Source organism: Calidris pugnax, unplaced genomic scaffold, assembly GCF_001431845.1.
Source record: "Calidris pugnax isolate Ruff unplaced genomic scaffold, ASM143184v1 scaffold120, whole genome shotgun sequence".
Taxonomy (NCBI): domain Eukaryota; kingdom Metazoa; phylum Chordata; class Aves; order Charadriiformes; family Scolopacidae; genus Calidris; species Calidris pugnax.
The window spans coordinates 163,867-178,290 of NW_015090867.1; the positions used below are offsets into that span (position 1 = coordinate 163,867).

The window sequence follows — 14,424 nt, forward strand, 5'->3', positions numbered from 1 at the left end:
CGCTTTCTGTTTCCTTATGTATTTATTTATTTATTTAAATGAATGAGCTCATTGAGAGGGCAGTGCTAGCTGGGAAGGGTGAAGCCCATTTGTCCCACTGCCCTGAGTGACTTGTCCCCACCCCAGGGCATGAATGACAATAAGAAAAAGGGGATTTTATATTTTTTTTTGTGGAGCATCTCACTGATTTGCTTGTGGCTTGCTGGGTAGGAAAGCTCTGGAGGGGAGAGGAGACTTGGGTATCTCTCATGGGGTGGCCAGGGCCCTCGTGGGACTCCTGCTGCGCCCAGCAAGACCCCAAAAATTCCACATTTCATAACCCATTGGTAGTTGCAGGTTGAGTTTTGGGTGAAGAAAAACACAATATTTTTGCTTGCAGAATTAATCTGCGGGAAACCCCATCGCTGGAGTTTTGGTTTCCCTGAAGAGCTGAGTTTCACCGGGTTTGGGGTTTCCCAGAAAGCAGCTGTGGGGATGGGGAGAAGGGGCAGGGTTTGGTTTGGTTTGGTTTGGTTTTTTTTTGCTCCCCTAATCTGAACCCGGGTCGGGGCTGCGATTGCAAACGTAGATTAATGATGGACTGAACCCTCACCATCTCGATACCAGATCCTTATTAATTACTGGGAGGCTCAGGGGGGCATCCTGGCAAGATGAGACTCAATAATTTCCCAGTAAATGGAAAAATAGCTGCATAAAAACCATTTTGGAGTGCTCCAACCCAGTCTGCCTTTGGCCCCGGGTCGGTCCTAGTGCTGGGACATTCCCCCGTGGAATCCCCCCGGATGGCGCGGCTCCTGTGAGCGTTTCAGCCTCTTGACCTACTTCTGGCCTCATTTGCATATGTCGCCGCCTTATTAATTCAACGGCGCTAACGAACCCTTCAAAGCCTCCTTAACCAGACGTGACCGGGGCTGGGTTTCTCTCTGGTCAAAGGCATTCAAAAAAAAAAAAAAAGATTTTGTAGGACCTTTACAAATTTAACACACATCACCCCCCGGCAAGATAAAAATTCAGAGGAATAAGACTTGAGTTGGTTCATCACGAAGGATCAAGGAGGTTTGGGGTGGGATTGATCACGGTTTTCTAGAGTGGGGTTGTCCCAGTCTGCAGAAAACCAGACCTAATGCTGCTTGATCCTTTCCAGTACTTTCCTCTAATGAAAACACTTATTTATAGTTGGGAAAATCAGTCAAGGAGTGTGGGATAAGCCAGAAAGTGGCTTTAAACCAGAGCAAACGGCAGAGATGTTTGAGCATCACGGTGGGACCTGCTGGTTTTATACAGGGAGATTTAATCCTCACTGTCGAGAGAGCACAGATTTGAAGTTTTCTTTTCCAAAAGAAATGCTTCTTTCCTTTTCTTACTTTTCCCATGAAATTGAAAACTGCTATTTTAATTGACCGTTATGAAAGCATAATTTTTTTTTTTTTTAACCCCTCCAGTTTGGAGCTGCCAGGATGGCTCCAGCCTCCCAGTGCCGAAATTCCCACCTTTATTACTACGGCATCAAATTTGCTCTGTCCATCTATGCCACCCTCTTCTCGGTAGGTGCTCCGGTCGTTTTTCTGTCCCTCCTGGTCTTTCTACTCCTCCCCCTCCCCTTCCCCAGCCACGCCACCCCCGTGGGTTGGATTTTACTTTGCAGCATCAAAATTCCCCCTTCCAAAGCATCAAATTCTCGCAGGAAATGCTGCTGCAGTGAAGCTTGGCCCTGGCTGGGTGCAAACCGGGCAATTTTGGGTAAAACGGTGGGTTTGGGTGGATTTAAGAGCATCTCCCTTCCCCTAGAGCTGTCTTGTGAATCCCTCGAGGCTGTGAGTTGTGTTTTGAGGCGTCTGGGGCGTAAACAGGGAAATTTCATGTTTTCACCCCACAAGAACCCATGGGGCCACCCGTATCCCCCTGCCCCTCTCGGCCGTTGCCTTTGTGTCCTTCCATAGGGATGAGGGGTAAAAACAGACATCACCTGGCGGGTATTTTAGCCAGGTTGGGTATTTTAAGAGGCAAAAATAAAGCTTGTTTTTAAGCAGTTTGGAATCATTGAGCCCCAGGTTTCCCTGGCACCTGGGAGGTGCAAACACCTTATCGGAGCAAGAAATTCCCCATCCCTTGAGGGGCTGCGACTCCTCAATTTAATGCAGGAGATAGGAAGTTAACACCTTCCTGGGGTTAATCTTGGAGAATCCGGTCCATATTTAGAGTTATTTCCTCTCAAGGTCTAATTAATCACCTTTCCCCACCCCAAGTGGCTGCCCTGATGGGCAGGTATAGTGGAATGCGTGTCTAATTGTATGGGTGTAATTGCAGAAATATCTGCCTGAGTTCCCCAGGCAGGCTGAGAAAGGTAAACAGGGTAACAGAGAGAGTTTGAAAACGCTTTCTGTTTCCTTATGTATTTATTTATTTATTTAAATGAATGAGCTCATTGAGAGGGCAGTGCTAGCTGGGAAGGGTGAAGCCCATTTGTCCCACTGCCCTGAGTGACTTGTCCCCACCCCAGGGCATGAATGACAATAAGAAAAAGGGGATTTTATATTTTTTTTTGTGGAGCATCTCACTGATTTGCTTGTGGCTTGCTGGGTAGGAAAGCTCTGGAGGGGAGAGGAGACTTGGGTATCTCTCATGGGGTGGCCAGGGCCCTCGTGGGACTCCTGCTGCGCCCAGCAAGACCCCAAAAATTCCACATTTCATAACCCATTGGTAGTTGCAGGTTGAGTTTTGGGTGAAGAAAAACACAATATTTTTGCTTGCAGAATTAATCTGCGGGAAACCCCATCGCTGGAGTTTTGGTTTCCCTGAAGAGCTGAGTTTCACCGGGTTTGGGGTTTCCCAGAAAGCAGCTGTGGGGATGGGGAGAAGGGGCAGGGTTTGGTTTGGTTTGGTTTGGTTTTTTTTTGCTCCCCTAATCTGAACCCGGGTCGGGGCTGCGATTGCAAACGTAGATTAATGATGGACTGAACCCTCACCATCTCGATACCAGATCCTTATTAATTACTGGGAGGCTCAGGGGGGCATCCTGGCAAGATGAGACTCAATAATTTCCCAGTAAATGGAAAAATAGCTGCATAAAAACCATTTTGGAGTGCTCCAACCCAGTCTGCCTTTGGCCCCGGGTCGGTCCTAGTGCTGGGACATTCCCCCGTGGAATCCCCCCGGATGGCGCGGCTCCTGTGAGCGTTTCAGCCTCTTGACCTACTTCTGGCCTCATTTGCATATGTCGCCGCCTTATTAATTCAACGGCGCTAACGAACCCTTCAAAGCCTCCTTAACCAGACGTGACCGGGGCTGGGTTTCTCTCTGGTCAAAGGCATTCAAAAAAAAAAAAAAAGATTTTGTAGGACCTTTACAAATTTAACACACATCACCCCCCGGCAAGATAAAAATTCAGAGGAATAAGACTTGAGCGATGGACTGAACCCTCACCATCTCGATATCAGATCCTTATGAATTGCTGGGAGGCTCAGGGGGGCATCCTGGCAAGATGAGACTCAATAATTTCCCAGTAAATGGAAAAATAGCTGCATAAAAACCATTTTGGAGTGCTCCAACCCAGCCTGCCTTTGGCCCCGGGTCGGTCCTAGTGCTGGGACATTCCCCCGTGGAATCCCCCCGGATGGCGCGGCTCCTGTGAGCGTTTCAGCCTCTTGACCTACTTCTGGCCTCATTTGCATATGTCGCCGCCTTATTAATTCAACGGCGCTAACGAACCCTTCAAAGCCTCCTTAACCAGACGTGACCGGGGCTGGGTTTCTCTCTGGTCAAAGGCATTCAAAAAAAAAAAAAAATTTTGTAGGAACTTTAAAAATTTAACACACACACACACACACACACAAAGATAAAAATTCAGAGGAATAAGACTTGAGTTGGTTCATCACGAAGGATCAAGGAGGTTTGGGGTGGGATTGATCACAGTTTTCTAGAGTGGGGTTGTCCCAGTCTGCAGAAAACCAGACCTAATGCTGCTTGATCCTTTCCAGTACTTTCCTCTAATGAAAACACTTATTTATAGGTGGGAAAATCAGTCAAGGAGTGTGGGATAAGCCAGAAAGTGGCTTTAAACCAGAGCAAACGGCAGAGATGTTTGAGCATCACGGTGGGACCTGCTGGTTTTATACAGGGAGATTTAATCCTCGCTGTCGAGAGAGCACAGATTTGAAGTTTTCTTTTCCAAAAGAAATGCTTCTTTCCTTTTCTTACTTTTCCCATGAAATTGAAAACTGCTATTTTAATTGACCGTTATGAAAGCATAATTTTTTTTTTTTTACATTCCTACGTACCGTCAGCAGTTAAGCATTATGTGATGTGTTTAATCGCTGTATTATTAATCCTGTGATTCTATCTTTTAATGACTAAAAGCATTCAGCCCTTTCTATATCATCTATATTTCTCGCCTGCACATTACAATAAAACCTTCTGAGGAGGAGCAGGAGAGCCCTCTCTGCTGGTTTGAAGGCAGGTGGGTCTTCAAAACCTGGGGAGAACGATTCCGCCGGGAGCTGGGATTTGAAAAACAAAGAGTTTTGCCCTTAATTTTGCACCTCTGGTCATCTTGGATGGAGAATGAAGTGATGGCCCATTCCCTCTGCTCTTCCCAGGACCGCTGCTCTGACTCATGGGGTCTGCGTGGGCTTGAAGCCACCACCATCATCGTGACTTTTTGGCGTTCCCGAATAAGGAGAAATTATTGCCTCGCGTTAGCGCGGCGTTGACTCATCCAATTCACCCTGGAACGAGCTGTTTCTGCCGCTTGGCCCTTGGCAGGCTTCAAGGTTGTGCACGTTAGCGCGGCGTTGACTCATCCAATTAACGCCGTTCACCCTGGAACGAGCTGTTTCTGCCGCTTGGCCCTTGGCAGGCTTCAAGGTTGTGCTGCTTGGGCCGGGTGAACGTTGTCCCCATGGATTTGTGGTACCTTTTGGCTCTGCCACTGCCTGAGGGGAACTCCCGTTACGTGGGTCTTTTGGGTCTTGGACAAGGGGAATGTGGCATCTCTTAAGTGTTCAGTGGGATTTTTAGTGGGATGCAGGGAGGGCTGGAGCCCCTCTGCTGGGAGGGGGGGCTGAGAGAGTTGGGGGGTTCAGCCTGGAGAAGAGAAGGCTCCAGGGAGACCTTGGAGCCCCTTCCAGTCCCTCAAGGGGCTCCAGGAGAGATGGGGAGGGACTCTTGATGAGGGAGGGGAGCCATAGGATGAGAAAGAAGAGTTTTAAATCAAAAATTAGGAGATGGAGATGAGATTTTGGGAGGAAATTCTTTCCCCTGAGGGTGGTGAGAGCCTGGCCCAGGTTGCCCCGAGAAGCTGTGGCTGCCCCATCCCTGGAGGGGTTCAAGGGCAGGTTGGAGGGGGGTTGGAGCAACCTGGTGTGGTGGGAGGTGTCCCTGCCCAGGGCAGGGGGTGGCACTGGGTGGTCTTCAAGATCCCTTCCCACCCAAACCATTCCATGATTCTATGTGCTCTGACAGCCTGAAGCTGTGGGAGAGGAGGAAGGACCAGCAGCCTCACGTATGCCATGTCCTTTAAATTTTTCAAGGATGCTTTCAGCCCTGGAAAAAGCTATTTTTAAGCAATTCACGTGTCCATCCTGCAAGCCCCCCTCAGTTTCACCCCTTGCTGGCAGGTGAAGTCCATCCCAAGCATGCTCCTTGAGCATCCAGCCCTTGACCCCCCTCCTGGCTTTGCTCCGTGCACTTTCCATGATCTCCTCCCTGCCTCGCAGATGGATTAATTAAAACAGAGAAAGTGGTTCTGATTGGCACGCGGGAGGAACGGCGGGGATTAGCGGGGTGTGCATTAATGTCTACCCCCCGCCTTCAAAGCCAAATGTATTTCCTGGGACACCGTATAAGAGATAAACATTAAATCAAAGCCAGTCCCAGCGCACCAACCTGGCGCTTAAAATAGAGTATCAAAATGAAACTGTGATTAAAAGCCTGTTAATAGAAATAGGCCTCTCTGTTTAGTTTCAAATAACTGAAATATCACGAGTCTAAATTTCACTTTCGGAGAAGTTTCAATTCCTTTGTAGATGAGGTGGAGCCTGGAAGCCAATGGTGGTTGATAGGCATAAAACAGCTCCAAAACCACACCAGAAATGGTGTCCAGGCAGAGCAGAGAAGAAAAAAATCAAATCAACTCCCCCAAAAAGCAAAGGTTTTGCATCCCAGAATCACAGGATGAATTGGGGTTGGAAGGGACCTCTGGAGACCACCCAGTCCAACCTCCTGCCAGAGCAGGTCCACCCAGAGTAGGTCCCACAGGAACGTGTCCAGGGGGGGTTTGAATGTCTCCAGAGAAGGAGACTCCACGACCTCCCTGGGCAGCCTCTTCCAGGGCTCTGTGATTTTTGCATGAAAATGAAAGATTTGGTGTGAATTAGCAGGAAGAGTTTGAGCAAACTCATTAGGAGCAATGAAGGCTTTTGGAAGGGTAGAATCGATGGTGGTGGTTGTCTCTGGCCAGTCCTTGAACCAGGAGAGACGGAATTTTTTCTCCTCTTTGGAGGGGTAGGTTTTTTGAGTGCAGGTGTCTGCAGCCAGGAGCTCCTGCTGTGGTTTGGGGTGGGGGGAGGCAGGAAAAAGCAGCATGAAAAAGGGCTGTGGATGCTCCTGGGTTTCCTCACTGACCTTTTCAGGTGTCAGCTCGGCGCCGGGTGAGGAGCCGCTCGCCTCCGGCTGCGCCGCGGGGCCGACGGCCGCGACGGAGCGGCTCCTGACAGCACCCACCGCTCGGGGACCGCCTCGTGGCTTTGATGTTGAAGGAGCTGAAGGGATGCAAAGAGCATTTTTGCTCTTTTTTGCGGAGCTTCGCTTCATCCCGGCATCGTTAGGCATCTCTTTTTCAATCAGAGCTGTTTCGTTGATGGGGAGGGAAGGGAGGGGGGAGGAAGGTTGTCATAAATAATCCCTTGCTTTTCGTGATGGCACTTTTTCATCCAGGGATCAAAAGCACTTTGTAATGGTGCACTTGGATGAGTTTCTAATCGTTGGTGCTGGGGGGAGAAGAGGGGGTGAGCAGAGGGTTTGGGGGGGAGTCGGGGCTCGAGCCAGCTGTAAGAATGTTGGAGTGAAATGGGTGGTTTTGGGGATCGTGCTGTCTCAGGGTCGTGTTTGGGGGGGTCTGTGGGTGTCAATGACTGTCAAACCCAAGGAAAGGGCCAAGATGCCCATCTGGGGCATTAGGGGCCTGGAGCATCTCTCTTAGGAGGAGAGGCTGAGGGACTTGGGGCTTTTTAGTCTGGAGAAGAGAAGGCTGAGGGGGGAATCTGATCAACACCTATAAATACTTCAAGGGTGGGTGTCAGGAGGATGGGGCCAGTCTTTTTTCAGTGGTGCCCAGGGACAGGACAAGAGGGAACGGGCACAAACTTGAACATGGGAAGTTCCATCTCAACATGAGGAGGAACTTCTTTCCTGTGAGGGTGGCAGAGCCCTGGCAGAGGCTTCCCAGAGAGGTGGTGGAGTCTCCTTCTCTGGAGACATTCAACCCCCCCTGGACACGTTCCTGTGGGACCTGCTCTGGGTGGCCCTGCTCTGGCAGGGGGTTGGACTGGGTGGTCTCCAGAGGTCCCTTCCAACCTCTTGTGATCCTGTGATTCTGGTCAGTCTGTAAAGATAAGGGCAGGGAAGGGAGAGGAAAAACCCAGCAAAAACCAGCTTAAAGCTGTCCAGCTGGATTGATGATGCTGGAATTACATCTCCCCTTCCCAGCAAGAGGAAGAGCAGCCCAGCCTGGAACATCGGGGATGGGCCAAGCGCTGATGGCACTCTTTGGGATTGGGTGCTAAATGGCTTGGAGTTGGGTGGGTTTTCCTTGGCCATCTGGGATATCTTCCACCTCTGCTTCTCCCTCGAAGCCTCTGCTTTTTCCCCGTTGGTGCCTGAATCCCGTCCCACGCTTCCCTTGCAGATCCTCGGCCTTGTGATCCTGTGCATTGGGATTTACGCCGAAGTGGAGCGGCAGAAGCACAAAACCCTGGAAGGGATTTTCCTGGCTCCGGCCGTCATCCTCCTCCTGCTGGGCTCCACCATGTTCGGCGTCTCCTTCGTGGGCACGGTGGGCTCCCTCAGGGACAACCGGACGCTGCTGAAGATGGTAAGGCTGTTCCTGTGCTCTCCGTGCAGCCCTCGGGAAGGTCTGAGTGATGACAAGGAGGAAAATTAATATATCCTAACGAGTCACCAGTGGTGTCCCTCAGGGCTCAGTTTTGGGGCCAGTCTTGTTCAATATCTTTATTGATGATCTAGACAAGGGGATTGAGTGCACCCTCAGTAAGTTTGCAGATCACACCAAACTAGGTGGGAGTGTTGATCTGCTTGAGGGTCAGAAGGCTCCACAGAGGGATCTAGACAGGTTGGATCATTGGGCCAAGGCCAATGGGATGAGGTTTAATAAGGCCAAGTGCTGGGTCCTGCATTTTGGTCACAACAACCCTGGGCAACGCTACAGACTTGGGGAAGAGTGGCTGGAAAGCTGCCTGGCAGAAAAGGACCTGGGAGTGTTGGTGAACAGCCGGCTGAACATGAGCCAGCAGTGTGCCCAGGTGGCCAAGAGGGCCAATGGCATCCTGGCCTGTATCAGGAATAGTGTGGCCAGCAGGAGTAGGGGAGTGATGGTGCCTCTGTACTCGGCTTTGGTGAGGCCTCACCTCGAGGGCTGTGTTCAGTTTTGGGCCCCTCACTACAGGAAAGACATTGAAGTGCTGGAGCGTGTCCAGAGGAGAGCCACCAAGCTGGGGAGGGGTCTGGAGAACAAGTCCTATGAGGAGAGGCTGAGGGAACTGGGCATGTTTAGTTTGGAGAAGAGGAGGCTGAGGGGAGACCTCATTGCCCTCTACAACTACCTGAAAGGAGGTTGCAGAGAGGTGGGGGTTGGCCTCTTCTCCCAAGGGAATGATGACAGGAGCAGAGGAAATGGTCTGAAGCTGCGGCAGGGGAGATTCAGATTAGATATTAGGAAGAATTACTTTACTGAAAGAGTGGTCAGGCACTGGAACAGCCTGCCCAGGGAGGTTTCTTAAATCTGGAGGGATTTAAGAAACGTATAGACATGGCTCTTCAGGGCATGCTCTAGTGCCCGAGATTATTGGTTTGTGGTGGGGTGTTGTGTGTGGGGTTGTGGGTTTGGGGTTTAGTTGATGGGTGGTGTTTTTGGGTTTGGGTTGTGGTTTTTTTTGGTTTTATTTTTTGTTTGGTTGTTTTTTTTTAATGTGGTTGGACTCGATGATCTTGGAGGTCCCTTCCAACCACTAAGATTCTGTGATTCTTTGAGTCGCCACCAACGACTTACAGCAACAGTGTGCTCCTTCCTGGATTTAAACGCTCGCGTGATGTGACTGGTTGGTGTTTTCAGCTCAGCCACGAAGCCAGTGGAGGGGTAACGGGGAGAGGATGTGTTTAAATCACAGAGCTGGCACCCTCATTTCCCCGTTAGCCATGGCTGAATCCTCCCGGCATCTGCTGGAAGTGCTGCTGCCTTCCTCGGGGGGTAACGAGGGAGTTATTCTGGGCGCTGAGAGCCCATCTCATAAATATGAGCCCATCTGGGCTCTGGAGATCACCCAGTCCAATCCCCTGCCAGAGCCAGTCCACCCAGAGCAGGTCCCACAGGAACGTGTCCAGGTGGGTTTGAATGTCTCCAGAGAAGGAGACTCCACCACCTCTCTGGGCAGCCTCTGCCAGGGCTCTGCCACCCTCAATGTCAAGAAGTTCCTCCTCATATTTATGAGCCCATCTCATAAAGTTTATTTTAGCCGTGATGACACCGATAGAAAATAGCTTCATTTCCTTTTGCAAGGGGGTTCTCAGCGGAGGGAAAAATCACCTTTGAAATCCAAACCAGAAGAGATCCAGGACAGTAGGGCAAAGCTCTTTGCTCCTAACCTGTTTTCCAGGGGTTTTGAGCGTTTGACCACCCGTCCTCCCTACAGCTCATCCCTGCCCTTGCTCTGGGCTAACACCTCTGTCCCCAGGGAGGATGAGGAGGCTGCAGGGGTTTATAAACTGAATTATAATCCATTCCCTCCATTCAGATGGGGGCGAAGCTCTTCCATCGCGCTCGGCCAGGGCCAACATCCACTGACGAGCTCCGTGACAGCTCTGTCAGTTCCTGGGCTGCATCTGATGTTTTCTCAGTGAAGAAATTTCTTTCAGATGAATAATCCGCGCTGGTCCAGGGAGCCTTCCTGCCGGGGCGCGCGTGCCCTGCATGCCAAGGGTTTGCATTACACCTTCATCTCCCACTGCTTTGGGTTGATTGGTTTATTAAAGCCCCACGCTCTGGGTAGCTACTTCTCACTTGCAATATGGCTTTTTAAAAATTGCTCGGCATTTGCATTTCCAATTAATACAGACGGGAGCCCAAACTGGAAAACCAATATTGTCTTTGCTTCTGCGTGAGCAGGTGAAATTATGGTTGCTTTTTTGATGTGCCTGGGTCTGTGCCACCTGGGATAGGTGGCCGTTTGTGCTGCCTTCTGGAAGGTTCCTGGGACCAAGGCTGGGCAGAGAGCGAGCAGAGGGGGAGGTTTCTCATCGGATCTCCATCACAGGGCAGAACCCTCTGCTCCACTCAAGAGCTGCCTCCCGACCCCACATGTTGGAGGAGTCTCCAAGTGGGTGGCCAGAGACATCCCATCCCAGTGACGCTTGCGGTGTTTAAATAGCCCTGATAGCTTGTTTGCTTAAAAATTAATTTTTCATTAATTCCCAATCAACTGCCTTTTTTTCTTTCTGTTTGGATGCTAAATGAGAGCAGTGGGAATTTGCCTGGACTCAGTTACACCTCTAACACATAACCCTCTTTTCCCTCTCTGTCAAAGCAACCAGCAAAGCTTTGTAGCTTCTGAGCCGAGGAAATATTTTTCTGCCAAGGCTGGAGTTATGTTGCTTGTGGAGAACATTTCATCTTCTTTCTCGTTTGTCTGCTTTTAAAGCTGTAGAGTATTGTGTTCATTCTATCCAGGCTTATAGTCCCAAGAAGGATAAGTACTTCAAATTTCCGATTATATTTTTCTTTCTGTGCTAATACTCATGAATCACGGCTAATGCCCTGTTTCCACAAACCCGCACCGAATTTGGAAGTGGAAAATTGACACATCAGAAGGGTCGGAAATCTCATCCTTCGAGTGACTCAGGGCGATAGAAACCCAAGCTCATTAACTGTGTTTCACAGGTTGTCGGTCGAATCAATTCTGCGATGGGCGCAGCTGAGAAAAAGAAATAATCCTGCCCGTTTGGGTCGGCTTTTTCTCCCCATGGATATAAGCAGCTTCACGCCTGCCATGTGGAATAAATAAAGCAATATCCATGCGAGTTATTACGCACAATAATGCTCGCATCCCTTCTGGCTAGGATAGAAGAAAGGGGATGTTTGTCTCGTGTGTGGAAATACGGTGTATTTTTGGGTGGTGGGTTTTCAGGGTTGCTCGAGGCTCCCCCCTGCCTTTAGCTGGCAGCAGAGCAGCACAACTGGCCCAATACTCCATTAATTATCTATTTTCCAGGAGCAAATAAATGAAGTGATGTTTCATAGAATCGTAGAATCCTTTAGGTTGGAAAGGACCTTTAAGGTCATCAAGTCCAACCGTTAACCCAACATTGCCAAGTCCACCACTAACCCATGGATCCACTAAACCACTGTCCGTTTCTGATAACAAATCCAGCCTAATTCCCAGTTTTGGAGCTGAAAAGCTCTTTCCACCGTGGATGTATTCAGCTTGATGGGCATCAACACGAGGAGGAGAGCAGGATGGCAGTGAAGCATTTTGGAAATGCTCCCAATAATGAGTTCAACAAGGGTGTTCTTCGTGTGGGCATTGAACAGTCCCACAAATCTGGGAGGTATTTGTGCTCTGCACAGAGGTAAAAAGCATAATTTCTGCCTCTTCTTGTAGAAAATAGCATTACAAGCTCAGAGTGGACCAAAAAATGGACTTAAAGAGCATCTCTAAGAACCTGGGCCATGAGTATGTGTTGGCGTGTCCACTTCTGCCTTGCTCTGCCACCTTGGATGGGCCATGGGGGAATTGCAGGTCTGTAGGGAGCAACCTTGGATTAGCATTTTCCTGGTGGAGATGCAGCTTATCCTGGCAAAAGTGCTCTAGCCTTGTATCTGAAACCAGTTCCCCGGTGAGACTGGGCTGCACTGGGAAGACCCTTGCTGCTGGCATGGTTTTATGGCACTGAATTACTCGATGCTTTCTTGTACTCTACCTGCTCATGGTCATCTTGGCAAAGCCATGTGGCCAAACCTGGACTTCTCCCTTGTTTTTACGTTGGAATTGGCTGTGAAATGCATTAGCATTTCCACCCAGCACCCAAAAGTGGGTGCTCCTACCAGGAATTCACAGGGGGGTTTCAGTTTCAGACATCCTCTGTCCTGCAGCAGCCTCTTGATGTGGGAGACTGAGGGTTCTTTTCATCTGTAGAAGTTGTTTCTCACTGGTTTTCCACTAAATTTTACCAGGAAAACCCTTGAAAAGGCGTTATTGGTCAGTGGGCTTTGTAATCTGTTCACCTTGAGGGGGGAATCTGGTGGAGCAGGGACCACAGAGGAGGCATCTCTGCCCTTTGAGCCCCAAAAGTGGGCTCGGGACAGACCCTGGAGATTGTATGATGAGGCAGAATGAAAATACTTATATTGATGCTGCTGGAAAATCGATGTGTGAAGCCCTTTGGGTTCTCAGGAGCTTGTGTGCCCCATGTCCTGCAGCTGCTCCAATGCCCACACGCGCGGCTTTGGGGAACCCAAACTAACAATGAACACAAAACCACCCAAAATTCAAACCACTAATAAAAATTGACTTGTCTCTTCATCTAAATATACGTCTTGTTAATCTGGAGAGCAGGCAATAAATTCCTCTCCACTTAGGAGAAAAAATTTCAATACCCTACAAAAATTTTACATTAATAACCTTTTTGTTACATGGGTGTGGGTGTGTATGTGCTTCTATAACCCTCATTCATCTCAGTCAGACATTAATAACCTTTTTGTTACAGGCGGAGTGTGGGTGCGGGTGTGTACGTGCTTCTATAACCCTCATTCATCTCAGTCACTTACTGCTGAGAGATGGATTTTTATTTTCCCTTATAAAATATTTATTGGATTTTGTTTTTTGATGGATTTTTATTTGCCTGGACAAAAATCGACCAGCGTTTCTCTTGGGCAAAAGAGTTCAGAAAAGCCACCCTGCTCCTAAATCCGCTCCTTGATGTATTATTCCAATATCCGCCCTGCAAGGTATCACAAATTACATTTTGGTTTTAATCTTTTCCTTCTCAATCTTATTCTCTCCAGTCGTCACCTGTAATTGTTACCCACAACCACACAACTCTTCCCCGGGCATAAACCAGATTATCGCGTCTTTAATGACTTTCTCTAATAACCCGAGCAAAGTCTATTCAATAAAAGCCACCGCCTCCTTGCCATCCTCAGCTCAAATTTCTTAGAAAAAATTATAGGCAAAACCTGGGGGTTTTAGCTGCCGGGGTGTGTAATTGGTGTTAGGAAGATTTGTATTTAATAGATGAGTTTCTGGTTGGAAATGGAGTTTCTTCTGTCACCGTTAACGTCTGCGAGGCTGGAAGAGCCGTGGAGTCGGATGCAGATGGTTCGCCTTTGCTTTGGGGGAGTTGGGGGTGATTGAGTGAATAGACTGTAAAAATCAATATTTCTCCGGCTCAATGAGGTTCTGGGGTGATTTGGTTGAGAAACTGGAAATGCAGTGGGACAGGCTGCTCTGGCAACTGGGTTTTGCAGTTGAATATGCCCAAATTGGCTCCTCTTCATGGCTTTTTTAAGCTGTTTTTGCCAGAGATGTGTTGTATCTTACTCAGCATCTCTTGTCTTGGGGCTTGGGATCCATGTGTTCATCCCATGGATATTTCACCTTCTGAAAAGTCAGCAAACCCCTGAATTTTCAGAGGCAATTCTGATAGAGTTGCGTTTATTTTATGCAGAACAGAAGAAAGACGAGGGTTGGAGCAGGCCAAGAAATCAAATTTTCCCATTTTTCTTCGCCATTTGGTGAGCTTTCAGGGTCCTTCTTCTCCTGCCTTGGGTTTGCCAAAACTTGTCACCCAAGGCAGGATTGGACCTTGGGTTTGTGGCAGCGAGAGATCAGCTGCTGTGGCAGCTCTTTTGGCCTTTTGTGGGTGTTTTATATAAATATATATACTTTTATATAAATATTTATATAAAGCATATATGAATATATAAATATAAAATATATAAAATATGTAAAAATATATTTTTATATAAATATATAACCAACACACATATATACATATATATAGGTATAGATATAAAAACAAATATATATAAAAATGTATATTTATATCTATACTGCTATTTCCAAATGTCAGGCACAGCACGATGTGAAAGGCAAACTCCGGCGACCTCCACCAGCTCCGCTGTTTATTTTACTTATA

At 48.5% G+C, this 14,424-nt stretch overlaps 1 protein-coding gene across 1 annotated transcript in view; it reads left to right on the forward strand.

Moving 5' to 3' along the window:
* The first annotated feature begins 1,437 nt into the window (after positions 1-1,437).
* LOC106889947 (tetraspanin-15-like) overlaps positions 1,438-14,424 on the forward strand; it is a 74,077-nt gene continuing 61,090 nt past the window's right edge. Inside the window, exons 1-2 of the mRNA XM_014945469.1 lie at positions 1,438-1,544; positions 7,904-8,089. Of these exons, the coding sequence (XP_014800955.1) occupies positions 1,458-1,544; positions 7,904-8,089 (273 nt within the window). The 5' untranslated portion in view covers positions 1,438-1,457. The remainder of the gene's footprint in view (positions 1,545-7,903; positions 8,090-14,424) is intronic.